Here is a 17,594-nt window from a genome sequence, read left to right on the forward strand (position 1 = left end):
CCAGTCATCCTTCCCCCTCTGTGTCTCTGAGCCCCATAGCTGCGCCTCATTGGCAACTTGTTCCTCCCTGCATCTGGGCATGAGTCTTATCTCCTCCAGCAGCTTGACGGGAGGATCCTGGCTTCTTTGCTGCTCCCGACAAGCCCCACTGTGCCCTACTCAGAGCCAGGGGCTCAGGAAATGTCAGTCAAAGAAACAAATGAATTATACTCAAATAGGTGGGCAGACAGCACCCAGGATCACACTTTAAACAATTCCTTTGTATTCAATAAAGATGGAACAGCTGCACAGTGACCCTGGTACCACACAAGCTGATTTTGGAAACTGACTATCTGCGTTCAAATCCCAGCTCTACCACATACTGCCTGTGTGTCCTTAAACAAGTTACCCCGTCTCTGTGTGCCTGTTTCCTCCTCTGTGTTGGGGGGTGCTACTGCACCAGCCTGGGGAGTTGAGTGAGTGCGTTCACATGCAGCACGCAGCCCAGTGTCAGCCACAGAGCGTGGACTCAGTGAAAGTCTTCATCACCATCCCATCACTCCCACTTTGAGTTACTGTCGCTATGTGAGACTGCTTTCTGTGACCCAATGACCTACAAAGTGGTACGTGGGCCAGAGTCCTGGGCAGCCAGATTTCCTACAAGCTGTTGGGCTGGGGAGCTTCTCTGCAGGTCTGTGTCTTTACAAAATGAACCTGGCAAGTCCTTCACCATGTTCCACATACTTCCAGCCTGTGCTGTTGCAGCCTCTGGACTCTGATCTCCTTCAGGGCAGAGACCATAGGACTAACAGCCAGCGCTACGCAGTCCTTAGCGCACACTAGGCACTCACTGCTGAGAGCATTCACATCAGTCACCCCACGTGGTTTTCTACAAATCTTATGAGACAATGAGGGCCCAGAGGGATTAGCTAACCTGCTCAGAGGCACAGAGCCAGCATTAAAACCTTGCCAGTCTGGCTCCAGAGACGTGGGCTTTTCTGCACCATCCCACCTCCCATCTGCATCTCTAATACCTACATGTACTAGGCACTCACTAAATGTCTGGTGAGTGAATAAATCCCACTGGCATCTTCAGGGAAGCCTTCTAGTATTTTGTCTATCCGGGATTTCTGACTGCTCCCGCTCTTCCTGACACTTCTAAACTCCTCAATAGCAGCTGGTAAGTTGCTCCTGCCTTTTTCAGGAAACCATGCCCCCCACCCCCTGGCTGCTTGAGGAAGTTGCCGTGTGTGACCGAACACTGTGGCCTGCTCCCGGCCCTTTTCTCACTTTCCCTTTCTCAGAGAAAGACAGAGACTTTATTTTCAATGGTTTTTTGCTCTATGGAAGGTGTATGTATGAACTGTAGAAACTTTGGCAACTGCAGAATTGTACAAGGAAGAGAATTTTAAATGGAGGACATTTTTTCTCTTTACTCAAAATATTCTTTAGTGTTTGATGATCCTCACAGTGAAAAAATCCTCACAGTGAAAAGAAGGATTAGACATTTTGCAGCGTGGGGAGAGAGAATTGTCCCAGTTCTGGCTTGTTCTCATTTAGTTCCTCATGGTCTTGACAACTGCCTTAAAACCTTCAGACCCTGTCCTATTTGACGACTTGATTCACAAGGTAAATACAGAGCTCCAAAACTGCCTTGATTCTCCCTTAGTCCCTGAAGAGCAATGGGCAAACTGTGCCCAGATCAGCCAGGGTCACAGGCAAGCACGTGGAAAAAGCTATCGATTTCACACTAAGGAACAAGTCTTTAAGGGCTTCTTACCTCTCCTTTCGGAACTTTCTCCTTCCTATGGAAATGGTCCTGGTCCTGTACACCTAAATATATCCAATGCAGCTCTGCAACTAAGATTCAAAAGACATTGATGCTGTAAGAACATCAGACCTAAAATTAGGACTTTTTTACTTGGTTCTAAATACTTCTGCCTTGGTTAATGAAAACTTACCCACTCTATTCTTTTCTTAATATACATAAGAGAGGTAAAACTTAAAAATGCACAAAGGAAATGAAAAGCATCAGTAAATTCACAGTCCTGAACATTTTAGTCATTCTGGAATTCTGACTCTGAATGTGGGTAAGTAAGAGGAACAGAAAAGAAGAATGGGTGTAGTGGTAGGCATCCGTGGACTGGGCTGGTCCCCAGCGCCCTGCATCTGGTCCTAGCCCTCTGATTCCCTTTAGGAACTGCTTCCCCTGCATCCTCTTCCACACAACCAACCAACTGCCCACCTGCCCACCCACCCCACCAGCCAACACACACAAGCACGCAAATGTACCACACATGCGCGCACACACGCATGCACGACACACACATGCAAACACACGCACGCAGACACACACATGCATGCACGCACTTCAGTATCTGGTAGTAGAGGGATGTGTCAATCCCAATACCCATTTTCACAGGGTTAGGCATAAAAACCAGACCATCTAATTCCTTCTGGGATACTTTTCTTAACTGGATGTAGGGAAAGATATTCCCTTCTACCCTGGTGGCAAGATGGGAAAACTGAGCTGCCTGGAGCTACTAGCAGCAATAATTACAGCCCCATGGAGACAAGTTGTCTCAGAGAATGAAGACAGACTAAGAACTAAAGAAGCCTGTTTGTGCTGGAGTCCCTGGTCTGGCTGTCCCTTGTTCTAGCTGGTCCTGGTTCTGATTGTCCCCCAAGCAGACACTTTCTGCCCTTAGCCAGTTTGGTTACAGGAGCCTGTAAGTTTCTTTCAACCTGTGTTAGTTTGAGTTGGACATTTTTTCTCACTGGAGTCAAGAGTCTCATTTAAACAAACATACCAATATTACAGTTAAGGAGAGAAATTGGGAGAAGTGTATTTTTTTAGGATACATGTATATATACATTTTAAAAATTTATTCAAAGAAAAGTATTGGGCCTTGCCCTGCCCATGCCTCGTGTTGCCTGGATCTGGCCAGGGATCTAGGTGGCCTGCCCCCTCCCTCGGGTGGCCCACTTAGCTCCTGCCCCTCCCAGAGCTCCGCTAGGAGTCAGGGTGTGTGCCCCGATGCTGTGATGGTGTGAGTCCTAGCCTCGGGTCTGTTATTCATGCTCTCTCTCTGGAACTGGAGAGAGTTAACTAACTCTCTTTCCAAACTAACAGGAAGGACGAGCAGCTCTGACAAAGAGAAGGAACTTGTTATCTAATGTTCTTCCCACCCTTCCACCATTAGGCCGGGCTGACCACCATCCATGCGCATCCAGGGGCCAATAAAGGCACCTTGAGAGTTCCCCTCCATTGTGGAAATCATCTGGAACCCTCCTCACCTCACTCCCGACCCCTTCTAATCTGCCTCTACCTCCTCTAATTTGTGTCCCAGGTTTTGACTCCTCTCCTTTAGCCCCTGTAGTATTTACAACTAACCTTGATTTCTCTGGTTTAAGAGAGCTCCCTAAGAACTTCTCACATTCTCCCTGACTCCACCCCCACCCACTGGGCTCTTGCTCCTGCCCCAGCCCTGCTCGGAACACAGACCTTGACATTAGTTTGTTTGGCTGCTTCCCTGAATTTATCTATCCCAGCTCCCTGAAGGCAGAGGTTGGGCAGTATGAACAAAGAGGGGGCTGGCAGTCATTCTGGAATGGGACAGGGGTGGGTTATGAACAGAAAGGCACATTCACACTAGGTTAAAAAGTCACCAGCTACCAGTGTCACAAGATGGAGTGATTTCTGCATAGATTCAAGGAGGTGAGAAATAAATGAGTCTCATAATTTACTTTGTTGCCCAATTATCTGGCTTGTTTGGCTTCATCGACATTCAGCACTGGTTGGAGAACATTTCAAGAAGAATTTACAGTACTTGTTATTTTGTTAATCTGCCTTGCAGCACAGAGAAGAAACAATACATATCTTATGCTTGCATCATCACCTAAAGAGGTTATTTAGTCTTTTTATTAATAAAACTTTTATTTCTTTTCTCCATGGACCTTCCAGAGGGCAAAGAAGAAAAGCCCAGAGGTGAGGTGGAGAGCTCCTGGGAGGGTTTTCAGGATCTGCAGGTCCTCCCCTGCTTTTCTTTCACCTCCAAATTGGGACCATTTTATCTCCTTCACCGCCACTTGCTTGCAAGTTCAATTACGATTGCTCTCTGCCTCCTCCGAGACTGGATTTAAGGTAGCTAAAAAGAAAATGCACATACAATAGGACAATTTCAAATAAAGATAAAAATGATATCAGATCTATTAGATGGAAGATGAGGAAAATATAATAAAACAGGAAAGTTAGGGAGAAAATGGTGGTGAAAAATGAACAATTCTCTATTTGAGTCCTGATTTTGCTGATGATAAACACTAGTTAGGTAATGAGTAAGGGTAGTAGAGTGGTTCTTAGGTCAGTAGGTGATTGGTTTTTCCACAATTGTTGAGCACCTACTAGTGTCGGGTGCTCACAATCTAATCTTGTCCCATTATAATCTCATGTACTGAGAGCAGACATAAATTTCTATTTGACCCACCCACAACCTGTTCTGTACCATGATTTATGCCTCATGTAGTGGGTGAAACTAGTTCTATTACCTACCAAAAATTACTGGACCAGGGATGTGTGTACAAGCTAAAGAGAGCCGCACAGGCACTGGGCTCAAGGGAGGTCAAGAGTCCCTGAGGACACTTGATGTGAGATTGCTTCATTTATTTCCTCTGTGCTGCATGAGGCCACATCAATTTTGACGGATTGTATTTTCTAAAAATACCTGCAACATCTCACCTACCCAACTTGCTCCTCTCACGATATGACAGTGATACCCTTCCCATTGAATGGTGAAGTGTATGTCCTCTCTCCCTAGACCTTAGTGACTGCCTCAAACAACAGAGTATGGCAAAAATGATGGTATGAGATTTGAGTCTAGTGCATCAAAATGCCACGAACCTCCACTTTGTTCTCTTGGGATACCTATTTTGGAGCCCACCGCCATTCTGTGTGGAGGCCCAAGAAGTCCAGGGAGAGGCCCGTGTCATAGGAACTAAGATCCCTGGCCACATTTCTGATCAGGCTCCAATCCAGCGGCCAGCACCAGCCTGCCAGCCGTACGAGTGAGCCATCCAAAAATGGATCCTCCGGCCCCAGTGAGCCGCCCAGCTGACACCCTGTGGAGCAGAGAGGAGCCATTCCCACTGAAACCCACCCAAATTGCAGACTCATAAGCAAAGTAAATGATTATTGCTGTTTTAAGCTACTAAGCTTTGAGGTGGTTTGTTAGGCAGCAATAGATGGCCAAAACATCAATCCAAGCAGGTTTTCCCTTGGGGAAGTATGAATGCATCCAGAGGTGGGCCTCTCGAAATCAGGCAGAACCTCAAACAATGCTGTTTCCTAATCTACACAAGACCTAGGTTCATGCTGGGCTTGGCTATTCTGCAGGTCAGAATGACTATGTCTGTGAGACAGGTGATAGCTCAAGCTGCTTTAAATTTTTCCAAATTCTAGCGCTAAGCATCTGTTCTTGAGAAATTCTGAGCATGCTTCTGCAATGCAACCTTACAGGGCACACCTACTATCCTGTTGACTTCAGCTCCAGTAAGGGGGACTCCTTATTTTTTCACTCAGTGACTAGTACCTGTGTTCAGAAACAAGATGTTTTCCTTATCACTCCTATTCCAAGCCCTGCCTTTTGCAGGAAATGAAACACCATTTCCACTGGCCCTGGGGTCCTTCCTTCACTGCCATCCTGCAGCTTCTGCTACTTCTCACCTCAGGCCGCTTCCACCTTGAGGCCTCCTTGCCCTTTCAAACATTCTCCTGTCACTTATTACAGGGGAGGCAGTTCCGGGTAGTGGCTCAGCATACACGCTGCGGGAGCTGGGGAGAGTTCTCCAAACCTAGCTTGAGAGTGTATTAGAAGGGTTACAACGAAATGATATGTGTTAAGTTCTTAACCAGGATTGTTGCCTCATTGGGTACCCAGTATTCTTTCACTGCTTTGTGAAACAGAAGCTGTTCTGGTTAAAACCAGAAGGAAATACACACTGCAGCAGACTCTGATGCCATAATTGATCAGGTTTGACTTCAGCTGGGACCTTGAGGAGGAATCTTTCTGCTCTTTGTTTGTCTATGTACTGACTAGTGTTTATGACCTACGAGAATACATCTTTTTTCAAGAAAGTCTTCACACCATCTACATGTTATGAACCCGCCCATCAGCCTTGCTCTAACCGTTATAATGTGAAGGCATGGGAAAGCAAGATTAGAATTAAAAGCAAGAAGAAAAGTAAGTAATCAGGAAAAAGAGTAGGTTTTATCTCCAAGATTTTTCCACCATTACTACAAACATTCTTAAAAATTCTATTACATAGACAATTACAATTTCATTCCTCAATTTAAAAATATTTTGTAAGGAAGAAAAAAAAATAATGTGTTAGAATATCTTTTAGATACGCAAACAATGCAATTCAGTTTTAGGCTAGACAATTTTGTATAAAGTAGGTTCAGTTCTGTAAGAACTTTTATAATTGGTATTTTTCATTTTTTAAAATAGGTATATGGATCAAAAGAGTACAATTAGGCAGGTAACAATCCTTGTTCTTTTTTTTTCGGGGAAAGCACGAACACAGTGCCCCCCCATCACAAATCATGCAGTTGAGTTCCCCACATTTGAGGAAATAGCAGGGGTCAGCACAATCAGAGGGCAACAGACAAGCCTCCCCTTGAGAAAACCACCTTCGTGATCATGAGTTCTCTCCTGCCAGATAAGTATAAAATCCTTCCTTTTCATAGTCACAGAAATGAAGATAAAAGAATTCTCCTTTGGAAAGATGCATAATTCACCCCTTTATTCTTAGTCAATAACATTTTAGTAAACAAATATCTTACCTTCAAATAAATATTTATTCTAAATATTGATATATACTAATTACATAGAAAACTAATGTGGGGGATATTCTTGCCTCCCATTTTATAGTGCTTCATTTTTCAATGAAATTTAGGAATACTTTTCAGTCTATCACTGCTTAGTGAGCAACAGCATGTAAACATGAACTTACTTATTTTTATTAAAAACATTGGGGCTGGTAATATAATTTATACATATACACATGTATACCTGACATAAGTTACGAAGGAAAAATACTACATATATATTATTTTCAGCAGGCAAGGTAGGAGAAAAAAACTAAAACCTTCAATCAGTCTTAAAGCTTTGGTAATGTTGCAAATCAGTTCTAATCAGTAGCAATGGTATCATTTCTTATATGAAGCTTACAGGTCAGAATTTATACACTGAACCCAAGTGATAAATAAATATGACATATGATGATCTCACCAACCTCCTCAGGAAATACTTAAATTGCTTGTAAAATGAGACAAGCTAACACGGTATTTTTTTTTCATTATTTTTACTTAACTTTAAAAACAAGAGACACACATACTAAATTATAACTGATCTATCAGATTATTTTTTCACTTACTGAATAACTAGAATTCCCACTTTTTTTTGAAAGCTGGCATTTATTAAACATGCAGAGTTTTAATGTGGTCCTGCTATTACTTATAATTTCAGGGGTTTCACCTAAGTCAAGCTAATAGAGTGATTACTCTCAACTATCTTTATACTGGAAAAAATGTTCCTTACTCCTTGTAGTATCTATGCATCATTCATTTAGTACTGTCCATGCAGACCAAAGAAGTGAAAAATGCCAAGAATATGCTTTTTTGTAAAAAGTCCAATAATTTATTTATAAAATACCAAAGGCCAGTGATGATAATGTGATAATGTGATGTGAACTGGGAAGTGTGATTAAGTGAGCTCCGTGCACCTGAAGTCCAACTATAAAAAGAACCCGTTCACCTTTGGTGGTCATCAATAGCTTGACGTTGTATTTCTAATCTTGCTCAGCACTGAGATCAAAGTTTTCATGTTATCATAAGTGCTTCGGTTTAGGAATTTCAGTTAAAATATCATCAAGAAGAGGTTAGAGTGTCTGTAGAGTTGGTAAAAAAGTTCTACTTTATATAATTCTACAGACTGCTATCTCATGAGCATGACATGTTATTTTGAAAAGGTAATGGGGCAAAAAAAAACCAAACCCCCTTGATGAAATTATAAATAACCACCCTCAAAAGGCTAAGAGGAAAATAAAATTTTGGTGCCAGACAAGACAGTAAGTATCAAGGCAATGTCAAAGAGCTTCTCAAAAAAAAAAAAAATTCAAGCAACTGGTTGGTTGGGTGTAATTGTTACTAATCAATTTGACTAATTCCACTCCATTCCAATATACAGTGACTAGTCTGGTTATTGCAAGACCAAAGAAAGGTAACGTATGTGTGAAGCTACTCTAGACTGCCTATTGTACCTATTAAATGAAAACCCAGAGTTAATCCTGAGTATCTCTTGAGTGTGAGAAAGTAGTGTGTATAAATTTAATTTTGTATAAAATTCCGATGTTTTCCCCACAATGAGAATTTCAGCAGTGTCATCCCAGCATGAAACCATATCTTATCACTCCACTATATTTAGAATTTGTATTAATTCTGAAAGAAGTTGAAACTAAAGTCTACATTTCGTGTGTATGCAACATAAGGCCCTTCCAGAGATGGTGCCAACTGATAGCTTAACCAACCAAAAGAATAGACAAAAGTATCTTCTAAAGCATCCATTTCCATTGCTAGAGCTACAGGGTGTTCAGCAGAAGCGTCTATCATCCCCTGCATATCAAAGTTGATCCACATTGAATGCTTGTGTTTGGATAACAATGACCTTCCCAGAGAGAGGACTCACATCACTGAGTTAAGAATAACAGACTGATGCTTTTACATATTTATTAAAAAGTTTCCTGAGGAGCTTGACAAGGCATTGTTGTTAACCTAGTTTGTGTGAAATGTACAAAAATGCAGTGAAACTTATGCATCTTTAAAATATCCTAAAGTCAGACTTTGCTCTGATTGGCTTCCCAATTAGGGTACATTAATGAAGAACTAACAATAACCTGAAACATAAAATTAAGCTTGGGTTAATTAAAAAGCAACTATTGAAATTATCATAAATATCTGATGTCTATTGACTGAATAGTAATAAGAGATATAGGGTGCTAGGATTGACCCTTGGCTGTGTTGGCCCATACTAACTTTACCTTGCCAGAATAAATTATCTTTTAAAAAAGTGACTTGTATACTGTGCAATTATAGAGGTTAGGACATTTTCCAGATATAAATTCAATGACATGCTGCTGAAGCTTGCGTCTTCTGGAATTTGAGGTTATTTTAAATAGTAAATGAGAATATTTTTATCATACCACAAAATATTGCTTCATCAAGACAAGTAGTGACTCTGTAGCATCTTACTATGCTGATGGGCAGTGACTGCAAGGGGGTATGGGAAGAGACTTGATAATATGGGTGAATGTAGTGACCACAATGTTGCTCATGTGAAACCTTCATAAGATTGTATATCAATGATACCTTAATTTAAAAAATATTGCTTCATCAAAGTACATTTACAAGAATCCTTACTCGTTTTTGAACTTCTGAAGTCCATTATTTGATAGGGTAGAAGTTTACAGGCCTAAATATTTACAGCAAAAATCTGAGATACGTAGAAAGAAGCAATCAGAGACTCTTCTGAGAGTCAAAATGTTGAGAGCAAAAAAACCAAATAACAAAATAGAAATCATGCTGCAGGAAACGGCAATTTTGGCGTAAATATCCGAGAGTCACCATGGAACACAAGTTGAATATGAATTTGCAAAACAGCAGTGAAAGCAGAGGTGCCACATTAGGATGTGCTAACAAGACTACGACAGGCAAATCTGTTGAAGTCCTATGCAATGAAGACTGTCTTTTGCCAAAGCTCTATGAAGGTCCCAGATAGCAGAAGAGCAATGGTTAAACAGAACCAAATAGTTCTCTTCCGTTGTGTGTAAAGACCTCCCTAGCTTCAAACACTGCTTGTAAAATTATGGGCATAATTCAAAAGGCAAATACTAGTAAAAAGGATTCTGAAAGGGAGAAGAGGAGCAGTTTTTGTTAGGCATTAAGGCACTCTTTCAAACACAAGACCCCCAAATTCAGCAGCTAATGTCTGGGGAACCTCGTATTCCCTAGGTTTATACGTGGGGAGTAAATTTATCATTCTTTGTTTCTTTCCTGGAATAGAATATCAGGTTTCCGTAGAATACCTGAGGACTTCCAATTTGCTAGATGGCTTTAAAGGTCAGAATTTTAAAATTAAGGATTAAGTGGAGATTGACCTTATGTGAGTAGGTGTGATAAACAGGCCCTTCTGCATTTTGCGCCATTGCTTCTAGCATGAGGGTGTCACCAGATATCATGTAGAATGTCATCCCTGATGGACTGATAGGGACCCCCTGGAGAGCTGTGTTGAGGATGTTGAGGCCTGTCCTGACTGGGCAGGAAAGAACACTGAGTGTGATGAGTAATAGCTGCCTCCGGGACTGGTAATTCCTACTACTATTCTGTTTGTAATAACTTTAAAGATCTCAGAGAGGTAGAAGAGTGACAGATGACCCCCCGCACCACGCCCTGCACATACTCCCTATCTGCCTGCCTGTCACACACAACCCCGTGTGGTGAGAACAAGAATGGGCTTTGGGAAAATGTGAACAAGTAAGTGATTTTAGTTGAGAAAAAATATGGTTTGCTTTTTCATCCAAGATTCCTACTCCTCAGAGAAGTTCCCAAGGGTGACTGGATCTGGCCAATTCAGTCACCAAATGGCATCCCCTCTGGACTGCGGACTCTCTCACTGTGCCCTCTTGGCAGGTAGAAATGAGTTTTCCAGCCCCCTGGGATAGTGTATGCCGTGAAACACCTTCTTTGTTCACGGTCTTTTCCATGACATAAGTTGCCTTGAGAAAAGTTCCTGCTGAACGCAGTTCACCTATCAGAGGAGCTGACTAATCAGAGGAAATTATCCAGAGCTAATTAGGTAATAAGGTGACCCCAAAGCAACCATAGATAAAACAGCTTCTGATTTATACCCTGAGGAATGAGGCAGAAAGGTAACGAGGACTTAGCAAGGCCGGAGTGAGTACGGTCAGCTAGACGGGCTGAGTGGGGGGAACCGCCACTGATCAGAGGTGGACGCATCCTACGGCTCCTCGCCCTCACATGTACGTCAGCCAGGCCTTTTCCCAGGACTTCACAACTGCGCATTCTTCCAAGGACAGGTGATGCCATCGTTAGGAAGAGTGGGTGTTGGAAGAAACAGCAAAAAGGTTTCTGTGTCTATGTTGATTTGAAATTAATTAAATTTGTATCCTCTTCATCCTCTGTTGGCAAGCCCAGCAGGCTCCCTCCAGGGCTGCTTCTCTTGGAAAACATTAGCACCATTCAGCTTTAGGATTCATTGTCACTGTAAAAAACAGAACAATAGTGTATTTCCAAGAAGCTACGGAGAGCTGGTCACTCCACCGTGGAGGTGACTCAATCAGAAACAGTCAGGAAGTTAACAGTGTCCAGCTTATAATTTTTGAAACAAAGGTCAGTTTGGATTTTCTATTTGATCCCTGAGGAGGAAATCCTTGAAAGCTGAGAAATACTCCCCTGCCCTGGCTCTAATACCCACCCCCCGGGGCTGAGGTGCAGAGAACCAGATGGACTTGGGGGTTCCCCACTCTAATTAGACCGAATCGATGCCAAATTGTCTTGTCTTTTCCCCCTTTAAAAAAAAATTCCATGTGTTGTTTTCCCTCAAGAGTTTGTGGTCCTGGCTTGTTTTCAAAAGCCCATTTTGTCCATATCCACAAAGGATTTGGAGGTGCCTTCTCAGTGCCTTTTAGAACTCAATTATCAGGCATCTTAGGGTGCGAGTACACATAAATTATGGACATGGTGTCTGGACATGACAGTGCTGGCTGATTAATTTGTGCTTTTGTTTCTAACTTGGCTATCTCGGCCACGTATCTGGCTCTACGGCTTTTGCCCAGTGAGACCACATCTCCACCCAAGTCTCCTGGAAAGCAGGCCACTCGATCTCTCAGCTCCACCCTCCGCCCCACCCCTGATTCTTTTTTTAGTTTTGTGCCCCTTCACCCGAATTCTAGCAGGTCTCTACTTGAAATGACCTCTGTCCCCAAGAAAGTGCCTGAATGACAACGTTCAATATGACTTGGCATCTCAGTTCGGAGGTGTGTATAGCTTGCCATAGATTTGCTTCTGATCCTCCTTCAGGGCTCCCCTGCTAAGCCAAACACCCTGCACTTCCAAGAGGACTTTGAAGCAACTTGACCGACAGTCAGACAGACAGATCTATCCCTGAGACGGGAGGTGAGACACGGGCGTGTGTGCGTGTGTCTGCGTGTGAAGACAGGGGAAGAGGCTGTGATAAGGAGGAACCGTCCGTAGGAAAGGAGGAGGAGGGCAGACATGAACAAAACTTTTGTAGTAAAGCTTATTTAAAATGGAAACACGATGGAAAAATAAGAAATTTTCTATCTGAACAATAGATGTTAACAACCCCCTTCAACTCTTGAACAGCTCTTAAACTGGGCAAGGAGGTTTCATTTCTTGGAAATTGGGTGGTAGCAAGATAGTATTTCTAAGATCCTGGAGTTCATCTCTCCAGAACACAAGTTGCTGAATTGCGTGTTTTCCTATTGTGGCCTTATTTTGAAATTTCAGCCACTCTAAGCAGAGTTTAATACAAAGACGAATAGCAATGAGCACAAGCCCTCCTCTGTCTACAACCCTGATCTGTATCCCACTGTTATAACAAATGTGATTTTTTAAAATTAATTATTATAAAACCAACCCATATTCTTTGTTGGAAAAATAGAAAATACAAATAAGCAAAACAAAAATACTGACAGTCTTACTGCAGTTAACATTTTGGTATTTCTTCTTCTAAGCTTTTTCTGTGATAATGACATACATTCTTTTTGTATAAAAGGGGAATCATATTATGCATATTGTGCTATAAACTGCTTTTCTCACTCTCATTCACGTATAGACATTGTCCCCTTGCTAATATATAATATCTTTTAGTGGCTGCTGAGCATTCCATTGTCTCTCTAGGGCAAAAAAAAAGGTTTTTTAGCTGTATCCTTATTGTTAAGCATTTAGGCAATTTCTGATTTTTAGTTTTTATTTTTTGTAAAAATTGCACACTTCCAGTTGTTACCTTTGCATAAATGCCTAGAAGAGGATTTGCTAGGTTAGAAGGTATGAAATTTTAAAGCTCAACTAGCCCATTGTCAAATTACCCCCCTTCCTAGAAATTCTATTCAATTTACCTTCTCCTGACACTTTCCTTTAGGGAAATATCCTTTTCCCCACATCCTTTTCAGTATTGGACATTATTATTTTTGTTTTTCATAGATCCAATAAGCAAAAATAGTACGATTATTTACCTTCACTTCTTTTGTTGTTGATTACTAGGAAGAAAACACATTTTTTCCAAGGCTTTATTGGTCATTCTAATTTCTTTTGCTAAATTTTTATTGATAACCTTTACTCATACTCAAAATGGGACAATTATCTTTTTTACCAGTTTATCTATTGAAAATAATTTTTGTTCATCTTTTATATATAACAATTACTTTTTCCCAGTGCCATTTTCCTTCTATTTATTTATTTATTTATTTGGTGTACAGAATTTCTAATTTTTTTTTGATGTCATCAAATCTGTGCTTTTCTGACATGGTTTCTGATTTGCGTGTCGTGTTTACAAACTAGTCCCCACCTTAGAGTGATGATAATATTTACCTATATTTTTTCTTTCTTTTTACATTTAAACTTATGCGAAGTCTATTTAAATCTGAAGTGCAAAGTAGGGTTCTAAATTTTCCTTCCAAATATTAAGTCAGTTGTCCCAAGACTATTTGGTGAGGAACCTATTTGCCATGTCATGCTATTTTATTGTATGTGATATGGCTTCACATGCTTCAGGCTGTTTCTGAAGATTCTGTTATAGTCCGTTAATAATTTTCCTTTGGCTCTGGGTGTCCACAGTGTTAATTATTTTCACATGTTCCCTGCACCCCCTCCCTCCTCTTGACTCACAAGAGTTCTTTTTCCTTCTTTAGAGTTGTCCTGGCTATTTGTGCCAGTTATTCTCCCAGATGAAATGTTCATTGGGATCTTTAAGTGACTGGGTTTAACTTAAAGTGACAATTTTTACATTGTTGAGTGGTTCACCCAGGAACACAGTATGTCTTTCTCTATTTGTTTATCTTTTATATCTCTCAATAAAAAATTGAGCAATTTCTTTCTATATTACCCCATGCATTTTTTGGTTAAGTTTATTCCTGGGTATTTCACACCTTGTGTTGCCTTTGTGGCAATACCAGTGCTGCACAGTAGCTTTTTTTAGCACACTAGATAAGAGCACCGGGTCAGATGGTCATGCTTGAATCAGGGCTCAGCCACTTCCTTGTTGTGGAACAATGGGCAAGTTAGTTTTTCTTAACCTGTTTTCTGTTCTCATCTTATGTGATAAACATACATAATACTATCATGTGCCTTCCAGGCTTGTTGTAAAGAATAAATGAGAAAATGTAGGTAAAGCACTATGCTATAGGCCTGACAGACTATGTATGTATGTATGTTCCTCTTATTTTGTAGATTCCACCTGAGCAAGTATCTGTCAGTTAAATATAAGCTTAAACATTGCTTCAAATATCCAAAGGCTCTAAGAAATCATTTTCCAAAAGAAACTTTTAATATCTGAGGAGAAGCTATTTTAAATGGTTTGTTTAGGACACTCGACAAGCAATTTGAAGACTTAGCATGTTATACTGTCCCTGACCAGAACTCATTTACTTAAAGCGTCAGAGAGCACAGGAGCTCGTGCATGGCACTATGGCGATAGCTCTGTGGCCTGTGAGCAACGGACAGGCCCTACCACCCCAAACAGGCCCAGGGTGGGTACAAGTTGCTTCAGCTGTGGGACATGGGTCATTCTTGTGTTGCAACTCTGCATGCAAATTGTCGCCGTGGGGCGATGGCCACCAGGCCTGTGAGTATTCAGCAGCCTGGGATGTGGGCCACCCCGGGGCCTGGAGGCATTCTCCCTCTCACTCTCATTCCTGTATTTAGTTAGACGCGTTCCCTGCTGTCTCTGTGGCTATTGATCATCTCTGTGACGTGATCAAATAAGCCCAGACGTTTTTTAACTCTGGCAAATTTCCTGTTAAAATATCTTGGCAAACTGCCACAGAATTGCAACAAGTAAAGTAAGCGATCCCGCTTCAAACCTGTTGCTTGCCTCGATGTTAATTCCTGTCGTTTTTGTAACTTTACGACAGCGGCATTAGTGAATCATTTTTCTCAGGGTGTTATATAGATATTTTAAGAATGTGGGATGGCTCTCTCGAAAGCCTGTATAGTAACAGGCCTGCAAACTGTAAAAACTGAGTTGAGTAAAAAGCATCGTCTTCCTATTTTTAAGAGAGCATTTAATTGGAATGCCACCAGTTAAATGAGGACAGATGCAACTCTGACACCTGGTTTCCTAACGGCCCCTTTGTTGCAGTCAGGGACAGATAAGCCCTCATTGTTCTCCTGACTAGTTTATCTTGTAACAATCTCTCTTTATGACCACAGCTAATGTTCTCTATCTCTGGAGATGGCAATAAGCCCAAGCCAAACCTTTCTTGAGTTAGGATGCTCTCTACCTCAGTTTTTGGGGAGTGTAGAGTTCATCTCAGCACAAAGGCATTTAACAATTAGCTCACGCTCCCATTCTCTTCATCAATGTGACATACGTTCTTCTTCCCGAAAGAGGCCTGGCCCGGGTGGAATTATAGAGGTCATGCATCTGGCCACCATCAGAGCCAGGCCTCGAACTAGTCCAAGATGCATAGATCATGCCCGTAATGTAGACATAATCCGGGCCACGAATCAAGCAATGGTGTGGGTTCTTAGATTTAATGCATGTTCCCGCCCCTCCATTCACCCCCCAACACCTGTGTTTTAACAATATTATTTTAGGTTATTATCCTGCAGGATTAGAAATTGTTATGGAGCTCAGATTTGAGATAACTTATCTGGCACTTCATACACTTAATATTTAATATTTGTTGACTTTTAAATGACTTGTAAGGGACTAGAGAGGAAAAGGGGGAAGAAACCCATAAAGAAAGAACATAAGTAGAAGTGGCCACAGAGAATTACTTGAGCAGAGAGGCTAAGAAGTCACACAAAACTGCTGCTTTCTTACAATTAATGGCTCAGTCTCATCAGTAGCGGCACTAGATGATGGACCTACCACCCAGCAAACACTTTCACACGTTAGCCTCACAGTGGCTGACTTTCTTACTGCTAAGGGTTCTTTTAAAAAAACACCCACATTTGTCTTTTAATTTATGGAACAGCCCTCTTATTTAACTAATAAAAGAAAAAGAAAAATGCTGTTTTCAAAGAAACTCTCCTCTCCACTGAGCTTTGTCATAAACTTGTGTGAACCTGGACAAGTCACTTAATCTCTTTGACTTCCAGGTCTACTCTTATGGGTTATTCCATTTTTAACTGGTTGTCTTGGCATGATGTACACAATATAGTAGGTGTTCAATAAATGTTATAAAAAAACCACACTGACGATTGAACTTTCTCCAAAAAAAGGACAAAGAGAAGGGAAGGAACAACAAGAGATTCACAAACTTCTCTCTTAAACTAGCCTGGATTTTCCTGAGAAATATTGAGGTATCCATTTTTATAATGTCATTGAGCTCAGGCATAAATCATAAGATAAACTATAGAATTATGACAAAGACAGAACACACATACTGTTACTTACCCTCTCTGACTTTGTTCATGTCCTAGGTAATAGTACCCAGGCATCTGGCACCTAGAAAATGCTATATAAACGTCTTACTGATCTTGGTATTACTGTACTTGAAAAATTATAAATCTGCTTGGATGGAACCCAATCTAATTTTTTCCCTAATCTTTCCCAATGATGTTGCTTAATGTAAAATCATCACTGTGGCCAATAGGCATAAAGGGAAAGAAGATGGACACTTAGCTAATATTTGCCATTCCTTTTCTGGGATTATTCACCTAAACTTGCAGAGAGAGAAACACCAAGCTTTCAAGAAAGTATCTAATTCATCTTTTAATTTATGGAATATCCATTTTGTTTTAACTAATTAATAAAACAAAAAATGCAGTTCTAAAAGAAATGCTTCTCTAGAGTGAGCTATGCCATAAACTTACTGTGCGAATTTGGGCAAATCCCTTAATCTCTTTGAATTCCAGGTTTACTCAGATGAATTATTTCATTTTTAAGTGGTTGTCTTGGCATAATGTACACAATACCATGCACATATTAGGTGTTCAGTGAACATTATTTTAAAAACTACATTGACCATTGCCTAAGGAAGAAAGAAGAGGCTGGCTAGACTTTAAGCTGCATGATAAAAGGGACTCTATCTCTCTTGCACTTGCCACTGTCTTGCAGCATTCAAGAAGGTGTCGTGAGGGTAGGGGGAGACAATAAGGGAGTACATTCTTTACAGCGAATTTAAACAATAATAAACCAATTCAGTGGATGCTTTTTTGTTATCACCACATGCTGGCAATGCTTAACAACGTCAGTGACTCCAAGGCAGACCTCTCCCACCGCCCTTCCCCACCCCCAGGACACTATTCCCAGTACCTCATTCAATGCCTGGCACTTCAGCAGGTATGAATTCTA

The 17,594-nt window shown here is 41.2% G+C and overlaps 1 protein-coding gene and 1 non-coding gene across 4 annotated transcripts in view; both read right to left on the reverse strand.

The window, feature by feature from the left end:
- TMEM154 (transmembrane protein 154) overlaps positions 1-17,594 on the reverse strand; it is a 57,108-nt gene that overhangs the window by 7,210 nt on the left and 32,304 nt on the right. The window contains exons 7-8 of one of the 3 annotated variants that reach the window (XR_008994873.1): positions 3,879-4,127; positions 1,760-1,839 (exon numbers count right to left, since the gene is read on the reverse strand). Coding sequence is in view for 2 of the 3 variants with exons in the window: in XM_036887780.2 (XP_036743675.1) it covers positions 4,085-4,127 (43 nt within the window). In the remaining variant the exon portion in view is untranslated. Of the gene's footprint in view, positions 1-1,759; positions 1,840-3,871; positions 4,128-6,762; positions 11,313-17,594 lie in introns of those variants that run through there. The other 2 variants (XM_036887780.2, XM_036887781.2) reach the window with 2 other exon arrangements.
- Positions 6,538-6,701, reverse strand: LOC118913764 (U1 spliceosomal RNA). The gene has a single exon (XR_005025327.2). It is a non-coding gene; the product is annotated as a U1 spliceosomal RNA (small nuclear RNA).

This window comes from Manis pentadactyla, chromosome 1, assembly GCF_030020395.1.
Source record: "Manis pentadactyla isolate mManPen7 chromosome 1, mManPen7.hap1, whole genome shotgun sequence".
NCBI lineage: Eukaryota > Metazoa > Chordata > Mammalia > Pholidota > Manidae > Manis > Manis pentadactyla.